This window comes from Odocoileus virginianus, chromosome 30, assembly GCF_023699985.2.
Source record: "Odocoileus virginianus isolate 20LAN1187 ecotype Illinois chromosome 30, Ovbor_1.2, whole genome shotgun sequence".
NCBI classification, from domain to species: Eukaryota; Metazoa; Chordata; class Mammalia; order Artiodactyla; family Cervidae; genus Odocoileus; species Odocoileus virginianus.
Window position 1 is genome coordinate 34121369 of NC_069703.1, and position 23355 is coordinate 34144723.

The 23355-nt window shown below is 53.9% G+C and overlaps 1 protein-coding gene and 1 long non-coding RNA gene across 3 annotated transcripts in view; one reads left to right on the plus strand and one right to left on the minus strand.

Annotated features, from left to right (window-relative positions):
- The window catches only part of EPHB2 (EPH receptor B2), a 212060-nt gene that overhangs the window by 68268 nt on the left and 120437 nt on the right, over nucleotides 1-23355 (plus strand). For both annotated transcript variants that reach the window (XM_070458892.1, XM_070458893.1), the window contains exons 2-3: nucleotides 5678-5742; nucleotides 9037-9721. In XM_070458892.1, the coding sequence (XP_070314993.1) occupies nucleotides 5678-5742; nucleotides 9037-9721 (750 nt within the window). The remainder of the gene's footprint in view (nucleotides 1-5677; nucleotides 5743-9036; nucleotides 9722-23355) is intronic.
- LOC110125514 (uncharacterized) lies at nucleotides 1861-5900 on the minus strand. Its single transcript, XR_002310103.2, has 2 exons — nucleotides 5634-5900; nucleotides 1861-2835 (listed from the first exon to the last, which is right to left on the minus strand). It is a non-coding gene; the product is annotated as an uncharacterized lncRNA (long non-coding RNA).

The window sequence follows — 23355 nt, forward strand, 5'->3', positions numbered from 1 at the left end:
CCTTGAATGGGTTGTTGAGGAGCTAGGACTTGACCTTGCTGGCAGTGGGAGTTCTGAAGGGCATTCAGTTCAGTTAAGACATGATCAGACATGGGCTTTAGAAACCTCACCTGTGTGTAAATCAAATGCATCTACTGCGTACCAGAATCATTTCTCAGTGCTAAAGTCACAGTGGTGACGGAGGCGGACACAGAGCTCTCCCAGAGTGAGGGCCTTCAGTTCAGTCCAGTCGCTCAGTCGTGTCCAGCCCTTTGCGACCCCATGGACTGCCTTGGAGACTGCAGATCAGCAGGACTCACCTGTGTGATGTCACTTAATTCTCACATGACCCATTTATACAGATGGGGAAACTGAGGTCCAGAGAGGAGCACAGGCTTGCCTACAGTCACTCCCTGAAGAGTGCTAGAGCCCAGGTTCTAGCCTGGACAGTCTGTGCACCAACCCCCTGCTGCCCTCCCCTTTCTTTCCCCTCCTGTCCTTACACTGGCCCGTAAACAAAAAGAGCATAGTGTGTGAGTGTGTGTGTGTGTTTTAAGGCTATAGCTACAGCCTCCTGAAAATAACACAGATGAAGAATGAGAGAGATGATGGTTCAAATCCCAGCCCTGCCTCTGAGGGCTGTGCAGGCCGCTTCGCCTCTCTGATGTCAGTTTCCACATCTGTAAAGTGGGGCTAATGTACCCCACAGGTTGCCAGAGGCCTGAGGGCATGCGTAGAGCGCCCAACTCCATGCCTAGCACACAGTAGGCACTTAATAAATGCTTCTCCTTGAATCTTTGGAACTCTCACCTACTGTCACTTGTGCAGACGGTGTCTGTGGCCCTAGAGAAGTCTGATCCAAGAAGGGGTCAGATGGAGCTGACCGGGGGCTGGGTCGGGGAGCAGAGGGTGACACCCCCCACCCTGCTCCAGCCTGAAAACAGGGCCCCGCGCAGCCACTCTCCCTTCGGCCCAATGCTAACGACTTCAGTGTGTGTCCTTTTTAGCGCAAATATTCCTGAAATGTGCACTTCTCATTCACACATAGCCAGAGGGGTCTTCGGGCCTCCCCAGCCTGTGCGATCAGGGCCTCCTGATTGCTTTCTTGTGTGCAGTCTCCAGGAAGCAGGAGGGGGTGTGGGAGCAGTGGGGTGAGGGCCAGAGCCACTCCCAGGGTCCAGACCCTGTTTTCCCCATCAAGTAAGGCACTCCAGGCTGGTGGCTAGGTGCTGAAAATCTTGTCCACGTACTCTCAGTTTCCCCATCTTTCCACTGGGATTTTTTTTTTTTTAACAGTCATTTTGAACATCCAGGGGTTGGGATCTGGGCATTTCCGGGGCTAACTGGAAGGTTGGGAGGGCCCAGAGGCGAGTGAAAGGGCAGTATTAGGCAGGGCGGGGGTGGGTGGTACCAGGGGGGCTGGGAAAGATGTGGGCAGATGGGTGTGGTCCAGTAAGGGGGCCTCGGACAGTCACTGACCTTTGCTGGGCAGCCCCTGCTCCCACTCCCCAGCTCAGCCTGGCACGCTTTCCCACTTAGCCTCTCATGACTCTCTCCTAATTCATCCTTCAAGCCCTTTATCTGTGTCACTTCCTCCAGGAAGCCGCCGCTGGATGGTTTGTTTTCTTCCTCTCCTGCTGTACCCAGTTGCCATCACATACCAAACCTCACACACATTCCTGTTAGGGTTTTGTCACATCATGTGGTGATTAATTATCTGTGTACGGTGAAAGTGGCTTCCCCTGTACGTGGGATTGTCATTGTCACAGTCGGGGGGGAGTGGTGGGGGGAGGAGTGGGGAGCACATTTCAAGCAACTAAGAGGCAGCTTGGTGGAGTCTACTGGTCCCCAAAGTGTGGGGAGTGAGATGATATTAGGTAGTTTGCAGACAAACTTTTTTAATGGTAATTGTCGTATGCTTGTTTTCCTTCCTTTTATGGCAAGTGATATTGGTTTCCCATTTGTAATAATGATAGCTTTTTCCTCTTTAAAATGCACTTAAGGAAAAAAAAAAAGAGTCGGAAGAAATTTTGTAATTATATGATAGTACAGGCTGTAGGTGGAAACAGCCAAAGTCATGGATATTGTCCTGAAGGAGCAGAACACTAGCATGTTCAAGCCCTACAGTTTTAGGGGAGGGAAGGGGAATTCAGCCTTTGACTGAAGACCTACTAAGTGCAAAGCCCTCTGCTGGGTCTTGGGGTAAGTAAATTACAGATGGGGTGGAAGGGGAAGAGATCAGGAGAAACAGTGTGCAAGAGAGAGTACCAAACAGTCTGTGTAGCTGCAGCACAGCTTGTAAATAGTTATGAGACCTTGAGCAAGTCCCTAAGCCTTTGTAAACCTCAGTTTTCCCATCTGTGAAATGGAACAGTATCCGTTATCTCTTGGCATCACTGTGAGAATGTTGGTGAGGGTTTCTGGCTCCTAATAGACAGGATCTCTGGTCTCAGTGACCATGAGTTTCTCTCCCTCTGTAGATTTTTGAGAACAGAGGGGCAAGGTCTGGGGTGTTATGGGGAGGAGGGAAGTGCTGGCGATGGAAATAGGGCATGGCTTTCTGAACCCACCCAGGTTCCCAGGGAAACTGAGCTTGAACTTCAGTACTTGGTTAAGAGGAACAAAGAGGAAATCAGGGCATTCCAGGAAAGCAGCATCAGACGAACCAGGAGTGGCTCCCTGGAGGCCTCAGCCCTCGAACGAGAGGCTGATGTCCATCAGATGTTGGCAGGCGTGGTCTGGGGTGTGGGAGGAGCTGCTTGGACTCGCCTTCACTTGCAGGGGCCACCTCATGAGTCCAAAGGAAACGATGTGTGTACGCCAGCACAGGGTCAGCCAAAACACACCACACTGGATCTGAAAAGAGAATAGCTGCCACTTGCTGATGATCTGCTTGAGCTGGGCTGCAAGCTCAGAACCCTCCTGGCTCACTTAGCTCTCCTGTTCACCTCCACAAGGCATTATGGCCTTTGTCTAGATGAGGAGACTGAAGCTTAGAAAGGTTGCAAGTCCAAGGTGGCAGAAAAGGTATTGGAATTGAAGTCTGACCTCCCAATCCCAGTACATCTGCTCTGCTTATCTGCCTTTTTTGCAGAGAGTGGAGGGAGATGTGGATGCAGAAAGGCAAAAGGCCAAGGGGAAGTTGTGGGGAAAGTACCCTGGGGTTCCCTCCTGCTGTGACTCCAGCAGGTAACAGCCTTCCCAGAGACAGCCTTCCAGGCAGAGCCCAGGACCGGCTTGGCGAGAAAGGAGCGTAGGGGCCGCCTTCTGCGTCCTCCCCAGCGGACCTGCAGGCTGGCCCCTCCTCTTAGCCCCTTCCAGTCTGTGACCAAGCAGCCATTGACTTCCTGTCCTTCTGAGATCCTCCCCTTGCGGGCTCCAATTGTGGTGGGAGGCAGAGGAGGAGAACAGTGGGACCCCCAAACCTGAGCTCCCTGGGAGCCCAGAGTTTGAGGACCAGCTTTTAGCGTGTGACTTTTGGCCAGTCCTTCGCACCTCCCTGGGCCCAAGTTTCCACCTGGGCGTGGAGGACGTCCGTTCGCAGTCCCTCCTCTGGGCTGTGGAATCCTCTAGCACTTGGCCCCTGGGTCAGCCCAAGAATCCAGCCAAGGGGTGGGGCCACCTGCTTGGCGGGTTTGCCTCCCCCGCCACCCCAGCCCCTGACCCCTCTCTGGTCCCAAGCACAGTCTCCCCTCTCCCTTGTTGCGCGCAGCTCCCAGCAGCTGTTTCTCGGGCCCAGGCAGAGAGCCCGGCTTGGCGCGTCTCTGGCTGAGGCCGATGAGAGAAAACAGGTTAAAAGTTCAGCCCTTGTTCTCTCCAGGAAGAAAAATCTGTAGCATTCGGAGTGTGAAAAGGAACCCTTTTTTCAGCTCCAAAGCAGCACAATAGAACTTCCCTCCAATTTGCCATCAAAAGGACGCCCTTGGCACTGGACTCCACCGTCCCTGGCACCCTCCTCCCCCCGCCTCGCCAGCCCCCAGTGCAGAGGGACACAGTGACCGCAAACACGAGCCACAGGCGGTCATGGGGACACTGCCGCATCCTCTCTTGTCAGCCCACGGGTCTGCCTGAGGTCACCTCCGGCTCAACGCTTCCTTCTTTCCCACCCTCCCATCCGTACCGCCCCTGTCTGGTTCAAGACCTTGTTCCTCCCATTTCGACCTTGACAGTGACCTGGACGCTTTCCCCTGCCCCCACTCTCCTTGCCCTAGTTCATTCAACCCGGGCCATCAAATGAAGTGTCTAGAAGTTTACAGGGTGGGAGGCAGGAGACCCTCACCTCCCACTGTGCCACCAACTCCTGGGTGATCTTTAGGAAGCCTCTTCCCCTCTCTGTGCCTCAGTTGCCCTATTTCCAAAATGAGGCTGTTGGACTAGACCAGAGATAGGATCTCAGATGGTGGGTGGTGGTTTCCTGGAGCACTGTGGTGAGAAGCCCTGTGTGGTCACAGAGTGTGGGAATTGATTAGTGATGTCTGTGCTGGGCACAGGATGGGAGCTTCGCAGCAAGCATTGCCTCTCACTCACTCTCGCTCACCTAGGGGTGGTAGAAGTTCCAGCTGTGATCCCCTAGGTCTCTCCTCCTGCCCTCTGACAACTCTTTGTATTCACACCCCATCTCTGCCACCAGACTGTGAACTGCTCCCTTAGAAGGGCTTTGCTAGTCACCCTCAGGGTACCCGGTACAGTGCTTGGGTACATAATGTACATCAGGATATATCTGTGGATTGAATGCCCGAGCAAGTTAAATCTACTCACTGCATCACAGTTCAGTTCAAAAAGCATTTTGAATCCCCTGTGGCAGGAAACAGGGGAGAGGGGAGGGGTGCTGAGCCCGATCTGGGAGTGAATGGAGATCTTTCTGGCCCTGTGGGTCTCCTTTGTCACTGACTGTATGGTTCCTCCCCTCCAGCTAGAATAACGGGAAGCACGTAGGGCTCAGCTGGTTCAGAAGCTGATCTGAGTTTTCTGAACCCCCAAAGGGCAGGTGATGGGCTGGCCCCATGGACACGGTGTTCACCCCTGCCACCCCTCCATCCCCAGGGCCCTGTCCTTGGGACAGAGTTGGCTGAGCCTGGGGGAGGGGGCCCAGGGATGAGGACACGATGGAGAACTCCCATTTCCTGGAGAAAGGGGAAAGGTATCCCTGATGGGAGGCGTGGGGCAGATGGCAAAATGGGGATAACTGAGGCAGCTTGGCTGGGGCCCAAGGGAGGCCTCTGTAAGGCCAACGTTCCAGTTGGTGAGAATTTGATGCATGCGGAAAAGCAAATAGGACCCTCATTTTGAAGGAAAAATTTGAAATTTCTTGAGGACTCTCTCAAGCCCACCCAGGAGACCCCAGGTTAAGACCCTTCCCCAGTAAAGGAGCAAAGTGGGGGATGGTAATATCTAGGTTGGAGGGATGTGGTTGGCTGAGAGGGTGGAGCATGACCAGGTGTTTAAGGGCTGGAGTTGGATTTAAGGGGTGGAGTCTAGAAGAATAGACTCAGATGATTGGCTGGAGTGTGGGAGTGGGTGGGATCATGGAGTGAGAGGCAGGACCTGAAGGGAGGGTAGTCTATAGGGTCAGACCCAGTGACTGTTTGGAGTAAGGGAGGTAGGTGGCTGCTCTGTACAGACGGCCCTCAAGAGGGAAGTTCTTGGTGATTGACCTTGCTTCACAGGCGGCTCAGCAGTGGCTCTGCTCTCTCCACAGAAACGCTGATGGACTCAACCACAGCGACGGCGGAGCTGGGCTGGATTGTGCATCCTCCGTCGGGGGTAAGTCGGTGGCCCTCAAACCCGGCCTGGTCTGCAGGATGCCTCTGGTTCTGCTGCAGTGCCTGGATGCCTTACCCTACCCCATTCGAGCCCCGTCCACTCCTTCAGATCCCAGGACCTGGGCTCTCATTGCCCCACCCTAGTGGTCTCCTACCATTGATCCAGTACCAGTTACCGTGACAACAGGCTGGATGCTTTTAGCTCTTGTCCTATAGAATTCTAAGAGTGAGGCTGAGAAGTGGGTACTCACAACCACTGTTTTACAGACAGGGAAAGTGAATTGTCAGTTCCTGAGCATGCACTGGGTGTCATACTGTATCAAATCACCTTTACACACATCATCTCCAGTCCTATGGGAAGGAATCACTTCCATTTTACAGATGAGGAAACTGAAGCTCAGAGAGCTATAGCCACCTGCCGGGGACCCCACAGCTAGTAAGTAATGAGGGCTCAGGTTTGTAACCAAGGCGGTGACCTAGTCCTTGGGTCCCTACCACACTAGATTCCATCTTCCTGAGCTCCTACCATCACACTTGGGTCCGGTGGTCTGAGCCCACGTAGGCTATGAGCTTCCCAGGAACACACTCAGGCCCAGGGACTTCCCTGGTGGTCCAGTGGTTAAGACTGTGCTCCCACCGCACAGGACACAGGTTCGGTCCCTGGTCCAGGACCTAAGATCCCACATACCCGCCCCACGCCACGCGCACCAAAAAATTCCGGTGCAGTTTGAGATTCCTCTTTCTTCTCACAACAACCAGCCCAGCAGTTACCTATAGTCTGTGGAGTGAGACCCCTGAAGGTAGGAAGAAAAGTCGCTCAGTCGTGTCTGACTCTCTGCAACCCCATGGACTGTAGTCCACCAGGCTCCTCTGTCCGTGGGATTCTCCAGGCAAGAGTACTGGAGTGGGTTGCCATTTCCTTCTCCAGGGGATCTTCCCGACCCAGGGATGGAACCTGACCCTCCCACCTTGCTTTAACCGCCTGAGCCACCAGGGAAGCCATTCCAATTCGGCCACTTAGCAGCTGTGTGATCTGGGGGCCAGTTCCTTAACCTGTCTGAGCTTTAGTTTCCTCATCTATCATATGGTGGTGATCATGCTCGTAGAACTGTTGTGAGGTTTTTCTGCAAAGTATCCAGCATAGCATGCCTCACGCAGAGTGGGCTCCCAGTGACAAGTGGCTATGGGAACTGTCGCCGTTGTCATCCTCATCGGCATCCTTTCTGATATTGCTCCCTCCTCACCCCCCTGGTCTCTGGCAGGGGCTCGGGGCTCCCCTGGCCCACCCCTGCCCCTCCCCCCATCCCAGCTCCTCCGTGGGGACTCAGCTGCTACCCCAAGGAACTGCGTCCTCCGCTACCCCCCCTCAGGCCTGTGCTCTCAATAGGCAGGGCCCCAGGGTCAGGCCTCTTTCTGTGGCTCTTTCTTGTCACCAATTTTCCATCTGCGAAGGCGGCTGGGCCCACAGCCCCACCCTGCCAGTAATGAGGCCAGGCTGGGCTGCAGGGCCCCCGGACGCAATTATTTGGGGTGTTTAGGCTGCAGGGCCTCCGCATGTTAATTAGAGAGAGGGGAGAAAGGCAGAGTGCTCTAATTAAGTGCTCTAATTAAGTTCTGAAGAAGAGCAGTGATTGTAACAAGGGGCTGACTTTGTCACATGGTGCCACCAAAAAAAAAAAAAAAATTAAATGCAACATAGGGAGCTTCAAGCCGCCATTGAAGCAGAGGCTGGGCCGCTCAGCCTTGCTCACACACACCGGCCCTTCACAGCATCCACAGCCGCCGCCCCGCCCCATGCAGGCTGGGCCCGGAGAATCTGAGGGAGGCAGCGAGACAAAGAGCACCCACGCGAGGGTGACACCTCTCCGACCGCTCACCCTCCCCCCGACAGTCGCTTCTGGCAGTTGGGGAAATAGAGGCCCAGAAGGGGCCAGTGACTTGCCTAAGGTCACACATCAAGTTAACAGAGCTGGGACAAAGCCCACTGCTGGGTCCTCGTGTTTCGAGGTGGGGTGGACAAGCTTGGGTATGGGTCTGAGTCTGGGTCTGTGTGGCCTGGGGTCAAGTGCCAGTGTGTGACTGCACTTCTCTGGTCTCTACTTACTGATCTGTAAAATGGGGATAACCATGCTTCCCACATGTGAAAATCATGACAAAGAAATGAGATCCTATTACAGTGCAGGTTCACCCTGTCAGCCCAGCACCAAAGAGGGGCACAGGAGAAGGAGGGATCGGGGAGCTGATCCCAGCATGCCCTCGGACCCCCCTGGGGGAGACCAGACCAAGAGGGGTTGGGCGTGCCTGGCACTCCTTCAGGCAGGTTGTCCCCAAAGCCCAAGGGAGAATTGGTGAACCTGGACACGGCGCTGGAGGGAGACTCTGCTACAGGAGGTTCCAGAAGGCTGGATAGAGAAGTGAGAGGTGCCCGAGGGGGCGTGAAAGGGTGAGCAAAGGCTCAGGCTGCGAGTGAGCCTGGCTCTTGAGCGTCTGTGCGTGGAACACAGTCTGTGCCGTTCTGTTCCCAGCTTTCCACGGCCCTGCCAAGCCCCCTGCAGCAGTGGGAGTGGGGAGCTCACAGCTGGGTGGGTGAGCGCCCAGGCCGGGGCCTGGTGAGGTGCCCTGACCCCAGGCAGGAAGGTGGGGAGGTCTCCCTCCACTCTCCGTATTAGCTACTCTCGCGGGGTAAGGCCTCGTGTTTCTGTCATGGCGGTGAGGGCTCATCGTCCATTGGACTGAGGGTCCCCGAGGGCAAGGGCTGTGTCTGCCCGGTCGGACAGGGAGCCCCAGGCAGACGGCAGGCCTGTCTCCTCCATCAGACTGGGCACTCCTCGGGCACATCCATCGTGTGCTTTCAGGCCCGGTGAGCCTCTCCCCGGTTTCCATTCCATGGGCAGCTTCCCAGGAACGGTGGGTGGAGGGCGGTGGGGGCATGTCTTCCTCATCAGATTAGTTATCCCTGGGGGGTAAGGGTCACATCTCCCGTGTGGATTAGGGGAATACCACCCAGAGCAGGGCGTGTGCAGAGAGCGGGGAATTCCTCAGGGCCAGAGCCAAATCTCCCGCTCAATTTGGGGTTTCTCTGATGGTAGGTATCGTGTCTGCATCATCAAACTGGAAGATCCCTTAGGTAGAGTCTGTGCCTGCCCTCCGTGAGAGGAGGCCCATGACGGTAGGTGTCCTGCCTGCCGCCTTCTCAGCTGGAGGATTCCCCAAGGAAGAGTGTGCCCCCACTGCTTAGGATGCTCCCTGGGGCTCAGCCCCTACCTGCCCCACCTGACTGGCATTTCACCCGCAGTGGGAAGAGGTGAGCGGCTACGATGAGAACATGAACACGATCCGCACGTACCAAGTGTGCAATGTGTTTGAGTCAAGCCAGAACAACTGGCTACGGACCAAGTTCATCCGGCGCCGGGGCGCCCATCGCATCCACGTGGAGATGAAGTTCTCCGTGCGTGACTGCAGTAGCATCCCCAGCGTGCCCGGCTCCTGCAAGGAGACCTTCAACCTCTATTATTACGAGGCTGACTTCGACTCGGCCACCAAGACCTTCCCCACCTGGATGGAGAACCCGTGGGTGAAGGTGGACACCATTGCCGCCGACGAGAGCTTCTCCCAGGTGGACCTGGGGGGCCGGGTCATGAAGATCAACACCGAGGTGCGGAGTTTCGGGCCCGTGTCCCGCAGCGGCTTCTACCTGGCCTTCCAGGACTACGGCGGCTGCATGTCCCTCATTGCCGTGCGCGTCTTCTACCGCAAGTGCCCCCGCATCATCCAGAACGGCGCCGTCTTCCAGGAGACGCTGTCGGGGGCGGAGAGCACGTCGCTGGTGGCCGCCCGGGGCAGCTGCATCGCCAACGCGGAGGAGGTGGACGTGCCCATCAAGCTGTACTGCAACGGGGACGGCGAGTGGCTGGTGCCCATTGGGCGCTGCATGTGCAAGGCGGGCTTCGAGGCCGTGGAGAATGGCACGGTCTGCCGAGGTAAGGGCCGCGGCGGGAAGGGTGCCCCCTGCAAGTGCGTGGCATTGGTGTCAGCTGCAGCCTTGAGCCTGGCCGCTGGGAGGGCAGGCTGGTCTGGGCAGGGGCCTGGAGCTGACTGGGAGGCCCTCTCCAGCCAGAATTTCCAGATCTGTAGCCGTGGTTCAGCTTCTTGGAGGGAGGCGATGAGCAGTGCTTCATGAATTGTGGTGTGTGCAGATACTGCGGGGGGTGTGCCCGCGGATTTTCGTTGCTATGAGGATAAATGTTTCTCCTTTTAACTATTATGTGAATATTAAGGATAGCAAGTGGTACTTTGTTTCTTCATTCACAAAAGTGACGTGGTTTCCTTTTTAAGAAAATGTGTACGCTGTAGTAAATAACATCGATAAGATAATATCCGTTGAACTTTTGTTGTCAGTCAGTATAGGCCAAGCCATGCTGAAGTGACAAAACAGTAAAAGTTTATATTGCACTTAATGCTACATGTCCATCACGAGTCAGCTTGGGAAAATGTGTGAGTCCTCATAAATGATATTGATAAGATCACATTCATTGAGCTTCTGCTGTATCAGTCAGTATAGGCCAAGCCATGCTGAAGTAACAAAACAGTAAATGTTTATTTCGCACTTAATGCCGCATGTCCATCATGAGTCAGCTTGGGATTCCTCCCTCTGGGAGCCAAGCAGATGGAGGAGCCCCTCTGGAATGTTGTGATCACCAGGCAGAAGGAAGGAGCAAGTGTGACAGATTGTATATGGGCTCTAAAGCATCCCCCACCCCCCAGAATGGCTCATATGTCATGCCTATGCACATTTCAGTGGCCAAGGCAGGTAATGTGATTACTTCCAATTCAGAGAGATGGGAAAGTGCAGCCCCACTGCAAGCTATTTTTACTGTGTGCCGAGCACTTTGTGTGTCTAACTCTTTTAATCCTCACAAGAGCCCTGTGAAGGACCGTGCCATCTTTTAGGAAGAAGTCGAACCTCAGAGAGTTCATACAGTGCGTAGGTGACGGTGACCTGGGGGCTTACCAGGTCATGTGATTCCAAACCACCCTTTTAACCACTGTGCCCCTTAAGTTAATTTAAGGAAAAATGTTAAGTAAACAATAGTACAGGTGGTATTTGATGACAGCCAAGAGTCACAAAGGTTCTTTACAAATATGAGAAGTTGCAAGAGGTACATGGTGGTGAGAAGCCTATAAAGGTCGACAGAGCTGAGTTCAAATCCCAGCCCTGCCTGTTACCAGCTGGATATCTTGAACCAAGTGTGAAACCCTCTCTCATAGGATAGTTGTGAGGATTCAAGACATCAAAACATGTGAAACACTTATAATGGTTTCTGGTATACAGTAAAAACCTAATAAATGTTAATTAATGAGATGCTACATATGAAGCCCAGCATGGCACAGATCCTCTGCGCCGGGAGCTGTGGTGGCCGATGGTGATGGTATAGGAGACTTGAAGCCTGCTTGTGTCGGTTCCTCTTGCCTTCCCGATTGGAACTGAATCCTGGAGTGTTCCAAATGCTAGTCCAGGAGCCTTGAAAGCCAGTTAAAATTGAGCCTGGGGAAGCTACAGTGGTCCTCACCTTTATGAAATTCTATCACATCCACCATCTCCGCAATGCCTCCCTCCAGCCCTCGGAGGAAGCATGTTAAAGATCCCTGGGAGAAGAAGAGGGTGTGTGAGAGACAGGAGCAATGGCCTTGGGGGAAGCTGCTGCAGTGATCTTAGGAGATGGTGATGCCTGGACTGGGCATCCCCAGTGCTGGGGAAGAGGTGGGGTACAGTCAGGGGATGTTTTGGCAGTGAACCGATGAGACCTGAAGACAAGTTAGACAGGGAGCAGTGAGAGAACTCAGAGGGAACCAGAAATTCCAGTTTACAGAGCCTTGGTGATCTTGGGAAAGAAATGGGGAGATGGGGAGAAAAGGCTGATTTCTTGGGGAAGACAACACATCTGGTTTTCTATACTCAAGTGTGAAAATGCTCCACCTTGGGAGATGGCAGGGGTGAGACAGGCCGTGGGGAACAGAATCAGTCCCTCACTGTTCACCAGTTATTCACTCACCCGGCCTTCCCCGCTCCTCCTCTGGGTATCAGACCTTGTGCTGAGCACCAGGTAAGACGGAAGAATCCAGCTGTGGCCTTGCCTTCTCGGAGCTCATGGTCTAGCAGAGGAGACCAACTGTAAATGAACAAGAGTGAGAATGTGTCAGATTTGTTTTAATAGGAATGGTCCAGGCCATGATGGGCCCCCAAAAAGAGAGGGCTTCTGAGAGGAGGTGGCATCGGAGCTGAGTCTTGGGAGAGGGAGGCATTGACCAGGTGGCCCAGGCCTTCTGGAGTTTGGATTGGCATAAGCAAAGGCCTGGAGACATGAATCAGTGTGGCTTATTAGAGGGACTGGTCAGTTGTTTGGTGTGGCTCAGGGAACAAGGAGGGAGGGAAAAAGAACCATGATTGGAGGTGGCCTAGACGAGGAGGTGTATTAGTTATCTCTTGCTGCATAGCAAGTTACCCTCATATTTAGCAGCTTAAAACAGAAAGCACGTATTATCTCACAGTTTCTTAGGGTCAGGAATCAGGCATGGATGGCTTGATGGATGGGTGCCTCTCGCTCAGGGTCTCTCCTGAGGTTGCATCTGGAGGTTTGACCAGGGAAGGATCTGCTTCCACGTTCCTACACATGGTTGTTGGCAGGCCTCAGTCCCTCCCACATGGGCCTCTCGCATGTGCAGCGGCTTCCCCAGAGTATGAAAGAGAGAGTACCCAAGACAGAAGCCACAATCTTTTGATCCTCTCGTTTTCAGAAGGGACGTCTCATTACCTCTCCCATGTTCTCTTCATTAAAAGTGAGTCACCCGATTCTGTCCTTGCTCCCGGGGAGGGAATGACATGGGGGTGTGAACGCCAGGAGGTAGGGTCAGGGGGACCACGGCAGAGGTTTCCTGTCACAGGATCAGAGTCTGGGCTGCTTCTTGCAAGTACTGGGGGCTCGAGGCAATACGAGGGCAGGGTGTGTCCAGGGCTGGCTTCCCCCCACCCCCCACCTCCAGACCAGGCCCAGCCTAGCCCTGCCGGCTGCTGGGCGTGAGTGGAGGCCAGTCAGGGTGTGATTAATGAGCTCAGGGAGCCAGAAGGACACCAGCTGCCGCCGTGGCCTGTGTGCAGCCACCCAGATGTGGGGCTGCTTCAGTCCAAGCCCCAGAGGCGCTGGCCCCGCCAGCCCGGGACGTGTCGGAGTGGTAATTACAGCTCACATCCGAGTGGTCGGCAGAATGCTCTCCCATCTCCAGCTCAGGGATTCTCCACCTTTTCTGTGCCTCCCTCCAGAACCATTGGCAAGTTCATTAAAATGCAGATTCCTGGGTCTGGTGCAAACCTCAGCCCAAGTCTGGTTCTGTGCCTCGGAGGTGACGCCAAGAATCGGCATTTTTTAAACAAGCAGCCCTGATGCTTCTCTAACAGGACTCTTAGCTCAGACACACGATGTGTTAACACATCCTTGGCCAGACCAAGCAGGATTCAAGGCCAGGCAATGACCACAGGCCCAGGCCCACCACCACCCCAGGGAGCCTCCACCCTAAAGGGTGGGAGGGGACATTAGCAAAATCTCTGGGAGGGTGTGGTTTGGAAAGATCCATTTAATATTGAAGCATAATTTGATGGGAAAATAATCTATTGCTTTCTCAAAGAAATACAAGTTTAGAGAAAACTTGGCAGAGGAGAAGTAGGTGAGTCCTCTTGGGGCGTGGCAGCAATCCCAGGGGTAGGCCATGGTGAATAATGATGGACTGGCTATTCTAATGCACTCAGTGGTTTCTGAAACTATAGGCTAAATCAGACCAGCTTGCTCTGGAGCCTACTGTGTGCAGGGCACAGTGGGGAGGGCAAGGGAGGGGCCCAGTTAACACCTCAATCAGCATGTCCTGGGATCCTCTGTGCACCAGTTAGCCTTCTAAGAGGTATTTGTCGAGTACCTTCTATGAGCCAGGCATGTGCCAATCCTAGGAAACATCAAAGTGAACGGGAGGGCACATTCGCTGCCCTCCCAGAGTTTTTGGTCCAGGTGGGTGGATAGAGGAAGATGGAGGAAATAAAGTAAATGAACAAGTAAATAGTTACAAACTGTGAGGAGTGAAAAGAAAAATATAGGGTGTTACAATAGAGATCAAAAGGAGAATCTGCTTTAGCCAGGTGATTCAGAGAAGGCTTCTTGGAAGAGGTGTCATTCGAGCTGACTAGGGCTGACCTCGGATGGTTGGAAGAGAGTGCCTGAGACTCAGGGTTTGGCCTCAAGTGGCTCCTGGGTGAGCAGAGGATTCAGACACAAAAGAACAAGGCAAAAAAAAAAAAAAAGAACAAGGCAGAGCATGGTCCTTCCAGAAATGAGATCTGTCCAGGCCAAGTACTTTGACAGAAGAAGGCTGTCTTTTCCGATGGGGCATCTGGGAGGGCTTCAAGGAGGAGGTGGCATTTGAAGTAGGCCTTCAAGAGTGAGTAGGATTTTGATGGGTGAAGGGAGGGGAGGAACTCATGGTCAAGAAGCCTCATGAACAAAGGCCTGTGGTGTGACAGTACAGGGCATGTTTGGTGGGTGTCCAGTACCCTACTGGGAGTAGGGCTGGGGCACGGCTTTCTCCTCTTGATTCATCTATTCGTGGTTCGCTGAGTACCCAATCTGAGCCTGCACTGGCCATAGAGATTCTGGGTGGGAGACTCTGGGGACTGTCTGCAGAAGACCTTTGCCTTTTCCCCCTACCCCAATCCCCAGCCCCCTTGGTACCACAGTCCCCACTGAGGCTTGCCACCAGTGGGTCTGCTAGGGCCGGGGCTCGGGGGGCAGGAGGGAGGCCCGGGAATCCGCCCCCCCAGCCTCTGCAGCAGCTGCTCCGCCCAAGCCCTGAGTCTGCTCGCCCGACTCTTGCCAGATGTTGATGGGGGTGATTGGGAGCGTGTCCCGGCCTCAGTTTCTCCAAGTGTTACCTTGGCCTCTCCTTCCCTAATGAAACTCCTACTTGCCCCTCCCTGCCCATGCGTGGGCGCCCCCCCCCCCCCCCCCCCCCCCCCCAGCCAAGAAACCACTGGGGACCCTGCCCTTCTCTCTCTCAATGGCAGACGTGCGTCTTGAAGGGGTCTGGAGGGAGTTCCACAGTGAGTGTGATCTCTGCGATGCTCTCGGGGTGTAATGGGATTTTTAATATTTAGCTTGGACAGGGAGAGGGGCTGCGAGCCAGCGGGTTAGAGGGGTGAGGGGGCGGCCGGGTGGTGGGAGGGGGATGGTCGCACGCACATGTTGATCAGCTGGCTCCAGCTCAGACTTCCCAGCTCCCGGCTGCCCCGGGCTTCCCCTCCCAGCCTCTCCTTCTCCTCCCCCTGCCCTGCTTGGGGGCCTCTGGCCCTGCTCTCTCCCCCACCCATGGCCTCCCCTTGACCTTGGTCTTGGAGACCTGGCTTCAAACCCCAGTCCTGCCTCTTGCTAGCTGTGTGACCTTGGGCAAGCCACAGACCCTCTCCTGATGTTTGTTTTCTCATCTGCAAAACAGAATAAACAGATGGACTGCTGTGCAGAGTAAATGAGAAAATACCTAGAAAAGTGTCAGAAAAATAAGGACTTTTACAAACTTGCCTGTGAGCTTGTTTTTTTTCTCCCAATGAGTTTTTATTTTGAGGAAAAAATAACTTTTCCTTATCAGAAAAGCAGTACAGGTTATTTGCAGAATCTTTAGAAATTACTGATAAGCCAAAAGGAGCAAATTAAAATATCACAGAGAGTAACCACTGTAAGCAGACTGATGTGGATCCTTCGAGGTGTATTTATGTGTATTTACACACACATATTGATTTTTTTAAAAGAAAAAGTAGATTCCTTCTGGGAATACATGAGGATTTTTGACTTACTAATATCTTGTGGGCATTTTTCCATGTCATGTTGGATCATGTGGGAAGGCTCTTAGAATTCCATAGGCTATCTGTACCATAATTCTTTTACCAATCCTCTGGTGATCCACATGTAGATTGCTTAGTTTTTCACTATCTTAAATGCTGAGATGAATTTCATGGTCCCTCTGCCTTTCTGCACTGCTCCTGATATTTGTGTAGGATATGTCTCCAGGCGTGGAATTGTGGGGTCAAAGGGTATGTACTTTTTTTTTAGAGCTTTTGGCACGCATTGCCAGATTGCCCTCCAGAAACACTGGGCTGAGGTTACCCTCCTGGCAGCAGCCTTCAGGAGTGTCTGTTTCCCCACATACTCACCAGCATGGGATATTCTGCCTGTGGCTTTATTTTCTGTTTTACTTCCAGAATCCTGTGCTTCCCCAGCCAAGGTAGGGAGGGGCCGGGGCCAGAGATCCTCTCTAGGCCCTCAGAGCTGGAGCCTGGGCCACCCCCAGGGTGGCCTCCTTCCCACCCTGCTCTCAGCTCCAGCCCTTCCCACAGAGGCTGGACCAGTGGCCCAGCTGTGTCTGGTGAGTCTGTGGGGGTGGGGTGCGGTCAGTCTTGGGGTGAAGAGGAGGGAGGCGTCCAGCTGGCAAGTCCTGTGCTGGGAAAGGGGTGTGAGTGTTGGAATGCGGGGTGGGAGGAAAAGCCCAGACCCCCTCCCCACCACGGAAAGTTCTGCAGCATCTCTTCAAGGGCGGGGTGGAGACACCCAGCTTGGGGAGGGGGAAGGGTCATAGATAACCCCTCCAGACCCCAGACTCAGGCCAGGGCTGAGACCACACACACCAACCTTTGGGGAAGGGGATTGGATAGGAATCCTGGCCAATACACTCAGGATATTCAAGTCTTTGCTTTTAAAAATTAGAAGTACCTTCCACTCCCTACATCCCCTTTCCTCTATGCTCTCAAAGCATCTATTTTTATTCATGACTATTCATCCATCTCTCCATCCACTGATCTACCTGTTTATCTATCTACCCAGCCAGCCATCATCTATTCACTGAACTCCAGTTTCTGATTTTTTTGCTTCTTGGAGAGTCTTCGTATAGACGACCAAGAAGCTAACACACAGTAAATCACACTCCCCAGGTACCTACTGTGTGCCAGTCCCTGGATCAAGTGTAGGGACTGCAGACACGAGGAAGGCCCTTCTTACCCTCCTAGTGTTTCCGGTCTGGTATAGGGGAGATGGCTCCATCTGTAACTATAGCCTTGGGGTACTCTGGAGGAAGTCAGGAGACAGCTTGGGGGGCTTCCTGGAGGAGGAGCCATTTTCCCAGGGCTTTGGAGAATAGGAGGAGTTGGGGGCAGAAATTAGTCCAGAAAAAAGATAGTCAGAAATGATACTGATTTTTTTTTTAAAACCCTGGTCTCTTGCTGACCCTCAGCCTTCTAGGTGACAGAGGGCATGGGAGAAGTATTCTTAGCCAGGGGAGAAGGGCCGAGGGGCTGCCAGCACTTTAGTTTCGCTCTGTCCAAGGGCTGAATGAGGCAGAGGCTGAAAGGAGTCCGGAGGACTGGAGAAGGCCAGAGCTGAGGGTGAAAGGTACCTCCGGTGTGCCCAGCTCTGTGCTATCTGCTAGGTTCTGTTGTCTTATTGAATCTTCGGTTGGTATGATGAGCTCCACTTGCAAATGAGACTGAGGTCCAGAGAGGCTCAGCAAGTCTTCCAAGGCCACACAGCCAGCAGCAGGCAGCAGAGGCAGACTGTGAACCCAGCTTCCTCCAATTTGCTGGGACAACTGATCACCCGGGAGTGGGCAGACCTCTGGAGGTACCTCTGCCCTGCCCACCTCCTGGTTACCCAGGGGCCTCTGAGATGGCCGAAGTAAAAAGAGTTTGACAGATAACCAGCTTGGGGGTGAGGGGGTGGGGGAGTCACGCGTGAGATTGTTAAGCCCTCATAGGAAAGAGGGGGCAGCTGAAGGGCTTCCGAGGGGAAGAGGGAAACTCGTGGCTGGGCCTTGGAGGGCGAGTTGCTTTCGTATCAAGAGGTGTTAGCAGGATGGAGCACGCTCCCAGGGCAGAGGCTCAGGGGTGGGGAAGCCCCCATGGGCCTCCTCTCTTCATGCCGAGCCATGAAAGGGGCGCACCCACCCCAGTTAACCTCTGGCCAGAGAGAAGGGGCCCCCCACTGCCAGCCCCCACACAGCATTCCAAGTGCTTGTGTCATGCTGCCTTCCTGCCCATCACCTTCTGGAATCCCCCCATCAGATTAGGAAAGAGACTGAGGGCCAGCCATCCCACCCCCTCGTAGGTGGCCGAGGCAGATGTGCACTCTTGTGCTTCCTACTTCTGATATCCTCTGCTTCTTGGAGGTGTCAGAAAGGCTTGCGAGGGACTCCCCTGGTGGTCCAGTGGCTAAGACGCCACACTCCCAATGCAGGGGTCCCCGAGGACCCTAGTTCTGGTCGGAACTAGATCCCATGTGCCGCAACTAAAATATCCTGTATATGCCGCAACAAAGAGCGAAGCTCCCGAATGTTGCAGCTAAGACCCAACACATCCAAGGATCTCCTATGGACCAGGCAGCTCCCCACGGAGGGTCTCACCGACTCCCCGTCACAGGTTTAGCATCCTCACCCCTGTTTTACTGAAGAGGAAACTGAGGCTCAGAGAGGTGAAGAAACTTGTCCACGGAGACACAGGAAGGGGTAGGATTTGAACCCAGGTCATTTGACCCTGGAGCCCCAGCACTGCCCTCTCTCAGCCCCAGACTGACCTGGGACCCCGAAGGCATCAGGTTGACAGCTTTGGTCGCAGGCTGCCTCCAGAACACTCCGGCAGGACCATAAACAGCTGGGGGAAGTTCCCCTCCCTCCAGCGGCTGCCTTTTCATCTGGCTGGGCTTCGGGATCTGGCGAGAGGAGCCCGTTTATTGAGGAAGTTTATGCATTTAACAGTTTAAGCCTTTCTAAGCCTGTGGTACAACAGGATTTCGGAGCCGTTAACAATTCTGTGTGGTTAAGAGACTTTCATCGCTCTGCGGCAGCTGGCTCGGGCCCCGCAGGCCCCGTTGTGGCCTCTACCCGTCGCCCTGCTGGGGCGCCTCCTCCCTGGGGCCCTTTGTCCTCAGCCCATCCTGCTGCTTCTCCCCTCATTCCTAGTGCCTAGGGATGAACTTTGACCTCAGAGGGGAACTGAGGCTCAGAGAGGGAAAGGGAGCTGCCCAAGGCCACACAGCAGGTGAGAGGCTTGGATCGAGGCCTGGTGGCAAAGCTTGAGTCCCTTCCCACACCCTAGACTGCCTTCCTTGGGTGGGGGTGTGGGTGGCGGGAGGATGTCCCATTGTTAATTCCCTACTGGCAGGACTTACAAACCGCCCCCCTCAAAGCCAGCATCTGATCTCTCCCAGGGCTTTGGGAACAGGTCGGGGTGGGGAGGCTTGCGCAGATTCACTCACCTTGTCAGATATCGAGTTGGAATCAGAACTCAGGCCAAATGAGAATTCTTCACACAGTACAAAACGAGGTTTTTTGTTTTTGTTTTGTTTTTTTTCCATTGCTTGTCAGGGGGGTGGGGAGGGAATGCCATTTGTAATCATAATGTCTTACATATGTACAGTATTTATTTACTTACACTCTGCCTCATTCCAGAAAAAGATTAGAGGCTGCTTTTCTGTAGCATTTGGTCTCACCCTATGAGATACTTTGATCTGAATGATACCCACATGATAGAAGCAAGGCAAAGATTATTAGCGCCATTTTAGAGGCAAGCAAATCTGAAACCACGAGAGAACCGGACTTTGCCAGGGTCACAGTGTCCTTTGGTGGCAGAGACGGGACTTGAACCGAGTGCTCCGGCCTCCTAGGCCCAGGCCCTCACGGGGGCCCCTTGTCATCCCCGGGCTGTTCTGTTAAATGGCCCCCACCCTTTACCTCCACCCCTGCAGGAACAAGACCCCAGGGACCCCTGGAACCACAGGAGACCTTAGTCTCCACCCCCACCAGAGAGGTACCCTGGCAGAGCTCCTCACGGCCCCGAGGACGCGTGGTTTATGTGAAGAGGAAGGTGTGGGTGGGTTTGGCAGACTGTGAGCCAGCCCCTGACAACCATACATATAAAGGGGCCCCAGGGTCATCCTGAGGGGGCGGGGGGGCAGGCCTTTAGACTCCTACCTTCTCTGCCCCCTCGGGCTCTTTGCTCCTTCAGCAGGCCTTCCCAGTCTTTCTCCGTGGAACCCCATCCGTGGAGGTTGGATGATACTGTTGTTTCCATCCAACCGAGGGTTTATTTCCTGATCACACTGACCCACGAGAGGGTCACAGACTGACAAGGGCTTCCGTGTCACTGGCATCCAGACACACCACATGAACTTTGCCTGTTGCCCCCGCTTGACACCCCCTAAACAAAGGGGCCAAGGCAACCGCTCACCAGCTTCATGCTTATAAAAACCGAGGCCCCAGGACATCAGACGGAATGGCTTATCCAGAGACCCGGCAGTCACACTCGGGGTTCAGTCCTGGGCTCTCTGCATCTCCCACTGGGCCCTGATTGTAAATACCGGAGACAAGAGCCCAGGGAGCAGAGAATATGCATTGGTTGAGCGCCCACTGTGTGCCAGGCCTTCTGCCTTAGGCTTGGTGTAGAATTCTGGATCCCTGCAGTCCCCAGAAGTTGGGTATGGTTGTTATTTTCATTTTATAGAGGATGAAGCGGAGACTCAAAGAGGTTAAATAAATCAGCTCAGGATCACGCAGCTAATGAATGGTGGAGCCAGCACTGAAATCCAAAACCTGCTGTCTTCCCACTGGAATATTTGGGCATTTCATTGTGAGTGAAATATTTTCACAATCTTTATCTCATTTGATTCTTGACAGCCCTAGGGTGTAAGAGCGATCTGATCCCCGTTGTTGAGCTGAGGACGTTAAGGCTCAGTGAGGTGAGGTACGCTGCCTGAGGGTCACCACTAGGAAGGGCTGGAGCTGGGACTAGAGCTGGGTCACTGGGTCAGTTTGAGTCTGACGCCCAGGCTGTGTGACCCTCCCAGCCTCTTGCTGATGACTCTTGTTCTGAGAGCTCTTTTGAACACATTCATATCAGACCTCTGCCCCGTTGTTCCACTAAAACTGCTCATAATCAAGGCCATGTTGTTGTTCACTTGCTCAGTTGTGTCTGACTCTTTGCAACCGCATGGACTGCAGCACGCCAGGCTTCCCTGTCCCTCACTATCTCCTGGAGCTTGTTCAAACTCATGTCCATTGAGTCGATGATGCCATCCAACCATCTCATCCTCTGTTGTCCCCTTCTCTTCCCACTTTCAATGTTTCCCAGCATCAGGGTCTTGTCCAGTGTGTTGGCTCTTCGCATCAGGTGGCCAAGGTATCGGAGCTTCTGCTTCAACATCAGTCCTTCCAATGAATATTCAGGGTTGATTTCCTTCAGGATGGACTGGTTGGATCTCCTCGCTGTCCAAGGGACTCTCAAGAGTCTTCTCCAACACCACAGTAGTTCAAAAGCATCAATTCTTCGGCGCTTAGCCTTCTTTATGGTCCAGCTCCAACATGAGTGACACCCATGTCACCAATCCGTTGTCAGTTGCTAGGCCTCAGCTTCCCCAGGGGCATATGACAGGGAGACCACTGTCTCCTGATGTCCCTCCTGTTTTGCCAGGTGCTTTGTGGCCAGTTCCCACTCACCTCCCACCTCTCTACCCCAGAGGACCCGATGCTAAGTCCTTGGTCTCCTCCTTTTCTCTCTCTCTCTCCGGTTGAGTTCATCCAGGCCCTCTCTGGCCAATTTCCAGCTTGGACCCCTTCTCTAATGTCCACACTCACATACCCAACTACCTACTGGACATCTCCACTCTTCCTCCTCCCTGCCTCCTAGTCTGTTCCCTTTCCTGCAGCCAGAGGTCCCTCTAAAACATAGATCATGCCCCGCCTCTGCTCAGAACCCCCAAAGTCCCTCATCTGACATAGAGCAAAAGCCAGAAGGATCCACAGAGCCCTCTGTGATCTGTCCCTCGCCACCTCAGACAGATTTTTCTCCCACTTCCTCCTTGCCTCCTTCATTCCAGACCCGCTCACCTCCATGGCGGTTTCATGGAGGCCATTCCGTGGCCTGGAATGTTCTTTCCTTGGGTGTCTACGTTGATTGCCTTCTCATCTTCTTCAGGTCTCTCCCCAAACATCACCTTCTCACCAAGGTCCCCCATCGCCCTAGTTTTCAAAAGGGTGCCCATGTGTTCACACACACAGATGTGCACTTTCACAGATGTGCACTTACACACTTGTGCACACAGCCTGTCCCCCTTCCCTCTTTATTTCTCTGCATCACCCTTACTGCCACCTAACAGGCTGTAGGCTCACTTCTTTATCTCTTAACTACTTGTCACCCCAGCTGGAATGCAAGCTCCAGGAGGGCAGATGTTTCTGTTTCATCCACTGCTGTCTCCAGCTTCTAGAGTGAGGTTTAGCTCATCAAAAGTGAAAGTAGTGTTAGTCGCACAGTTGCGTGTGACTCTTTGCAACCCCAGGGACTATATAGCCTGCCAAGCTCCTCTGTCCGTGGGATTCTCCAAGCAAGAATGCTAGAGTGTGCAGCCATTCCCTTCTCCAGGGGATCTTCTCAACCGAGGGATTGAACCTAAGTCTCCCACATTGCAGGCAGATTCTTTGCCATCTAACCCCCCAGGGAAAACCTCACTCATAGCAGCTACTCCATAAATGTGAGTTGCAGAGCCCCACTCACCCCAGTCTCACACCCTGTTCCCTCCCAGCCCTGATGTGAGCGATGATGCTAACAAAGGCCCTTGGAGAGGCTGGGGGTTCTTCCTGCTCCAGGGCAACCAGAGTGGCCAGGATGCTCAGCAGGTCTATCCGGGGTTGGGACAGATGTTTCTAGACTTGGATTGAGGGTCCTTTCTCTGATACACAGCATTTCATGTAAAAATCTTAAATCATTCTTGGAGCTGGGGGCCTCAGAAAGCATCTTTGTCTTCTTTGTGTCTTCACTGTTAACAACCATAATGCCGGTGCTTGCTCTCTTTCCTGCACTGGCCTGTGTGTTTAGACTCCCCACACGGTGGTCCTCGACCAGGACCTGCTGGGGGACCCATCTCTTAGCAGGAGCCTGCGAGAGCCCACCAGGGGCCCTGGTCTGTACAGACACAGAGCAGGAGGAGGCGCCCAGCCCACGGAGTCTCCAGCCTCCAGAGTCAGACCCCGGCCCCGGTGCCTGTCTTACTTGAGGGGGTCTTTTCTCTGAGCCTCAGTTTCCTCATTGTTAAATGGGGCCTGCGGTCCCAGCCTCACCGGGTTTAGAAGAGACCCAAAGGAGTTATGGGAGCTCAGAAGACAGGTGAAGGATGGGGAGGGGAGGGACACCCCTGCTCCATCTGGGAAGGGGTGTTTCTCGGGTTGGGCACCAGGCAGTGCCCTGGCCAAGCACCTGGAGATCCGAGTGTGTGTACATCATTCCGGGGGCTGGCGGTGGCTGGCCATCCCCTCTCAGTTATAAGCAAGCCTGAGTACACAGCAGGTGCTTAATACATGCGTATGGCGTGGCATTGTTTTAGCCAGATTGAGCAGTACGGGAGCAGCTCACAGAGTCAGGGTCCAAATATGGGCTCTGTGCGCCCCCCGACTCACCCCGGGACCCTGGCAGAGCACCTCCCCCGCCCCTCCACCTCTGGGGCTCAGAGTCGCCACCTATAGAGTAACTTATGCACCAACAGCCTCTAAT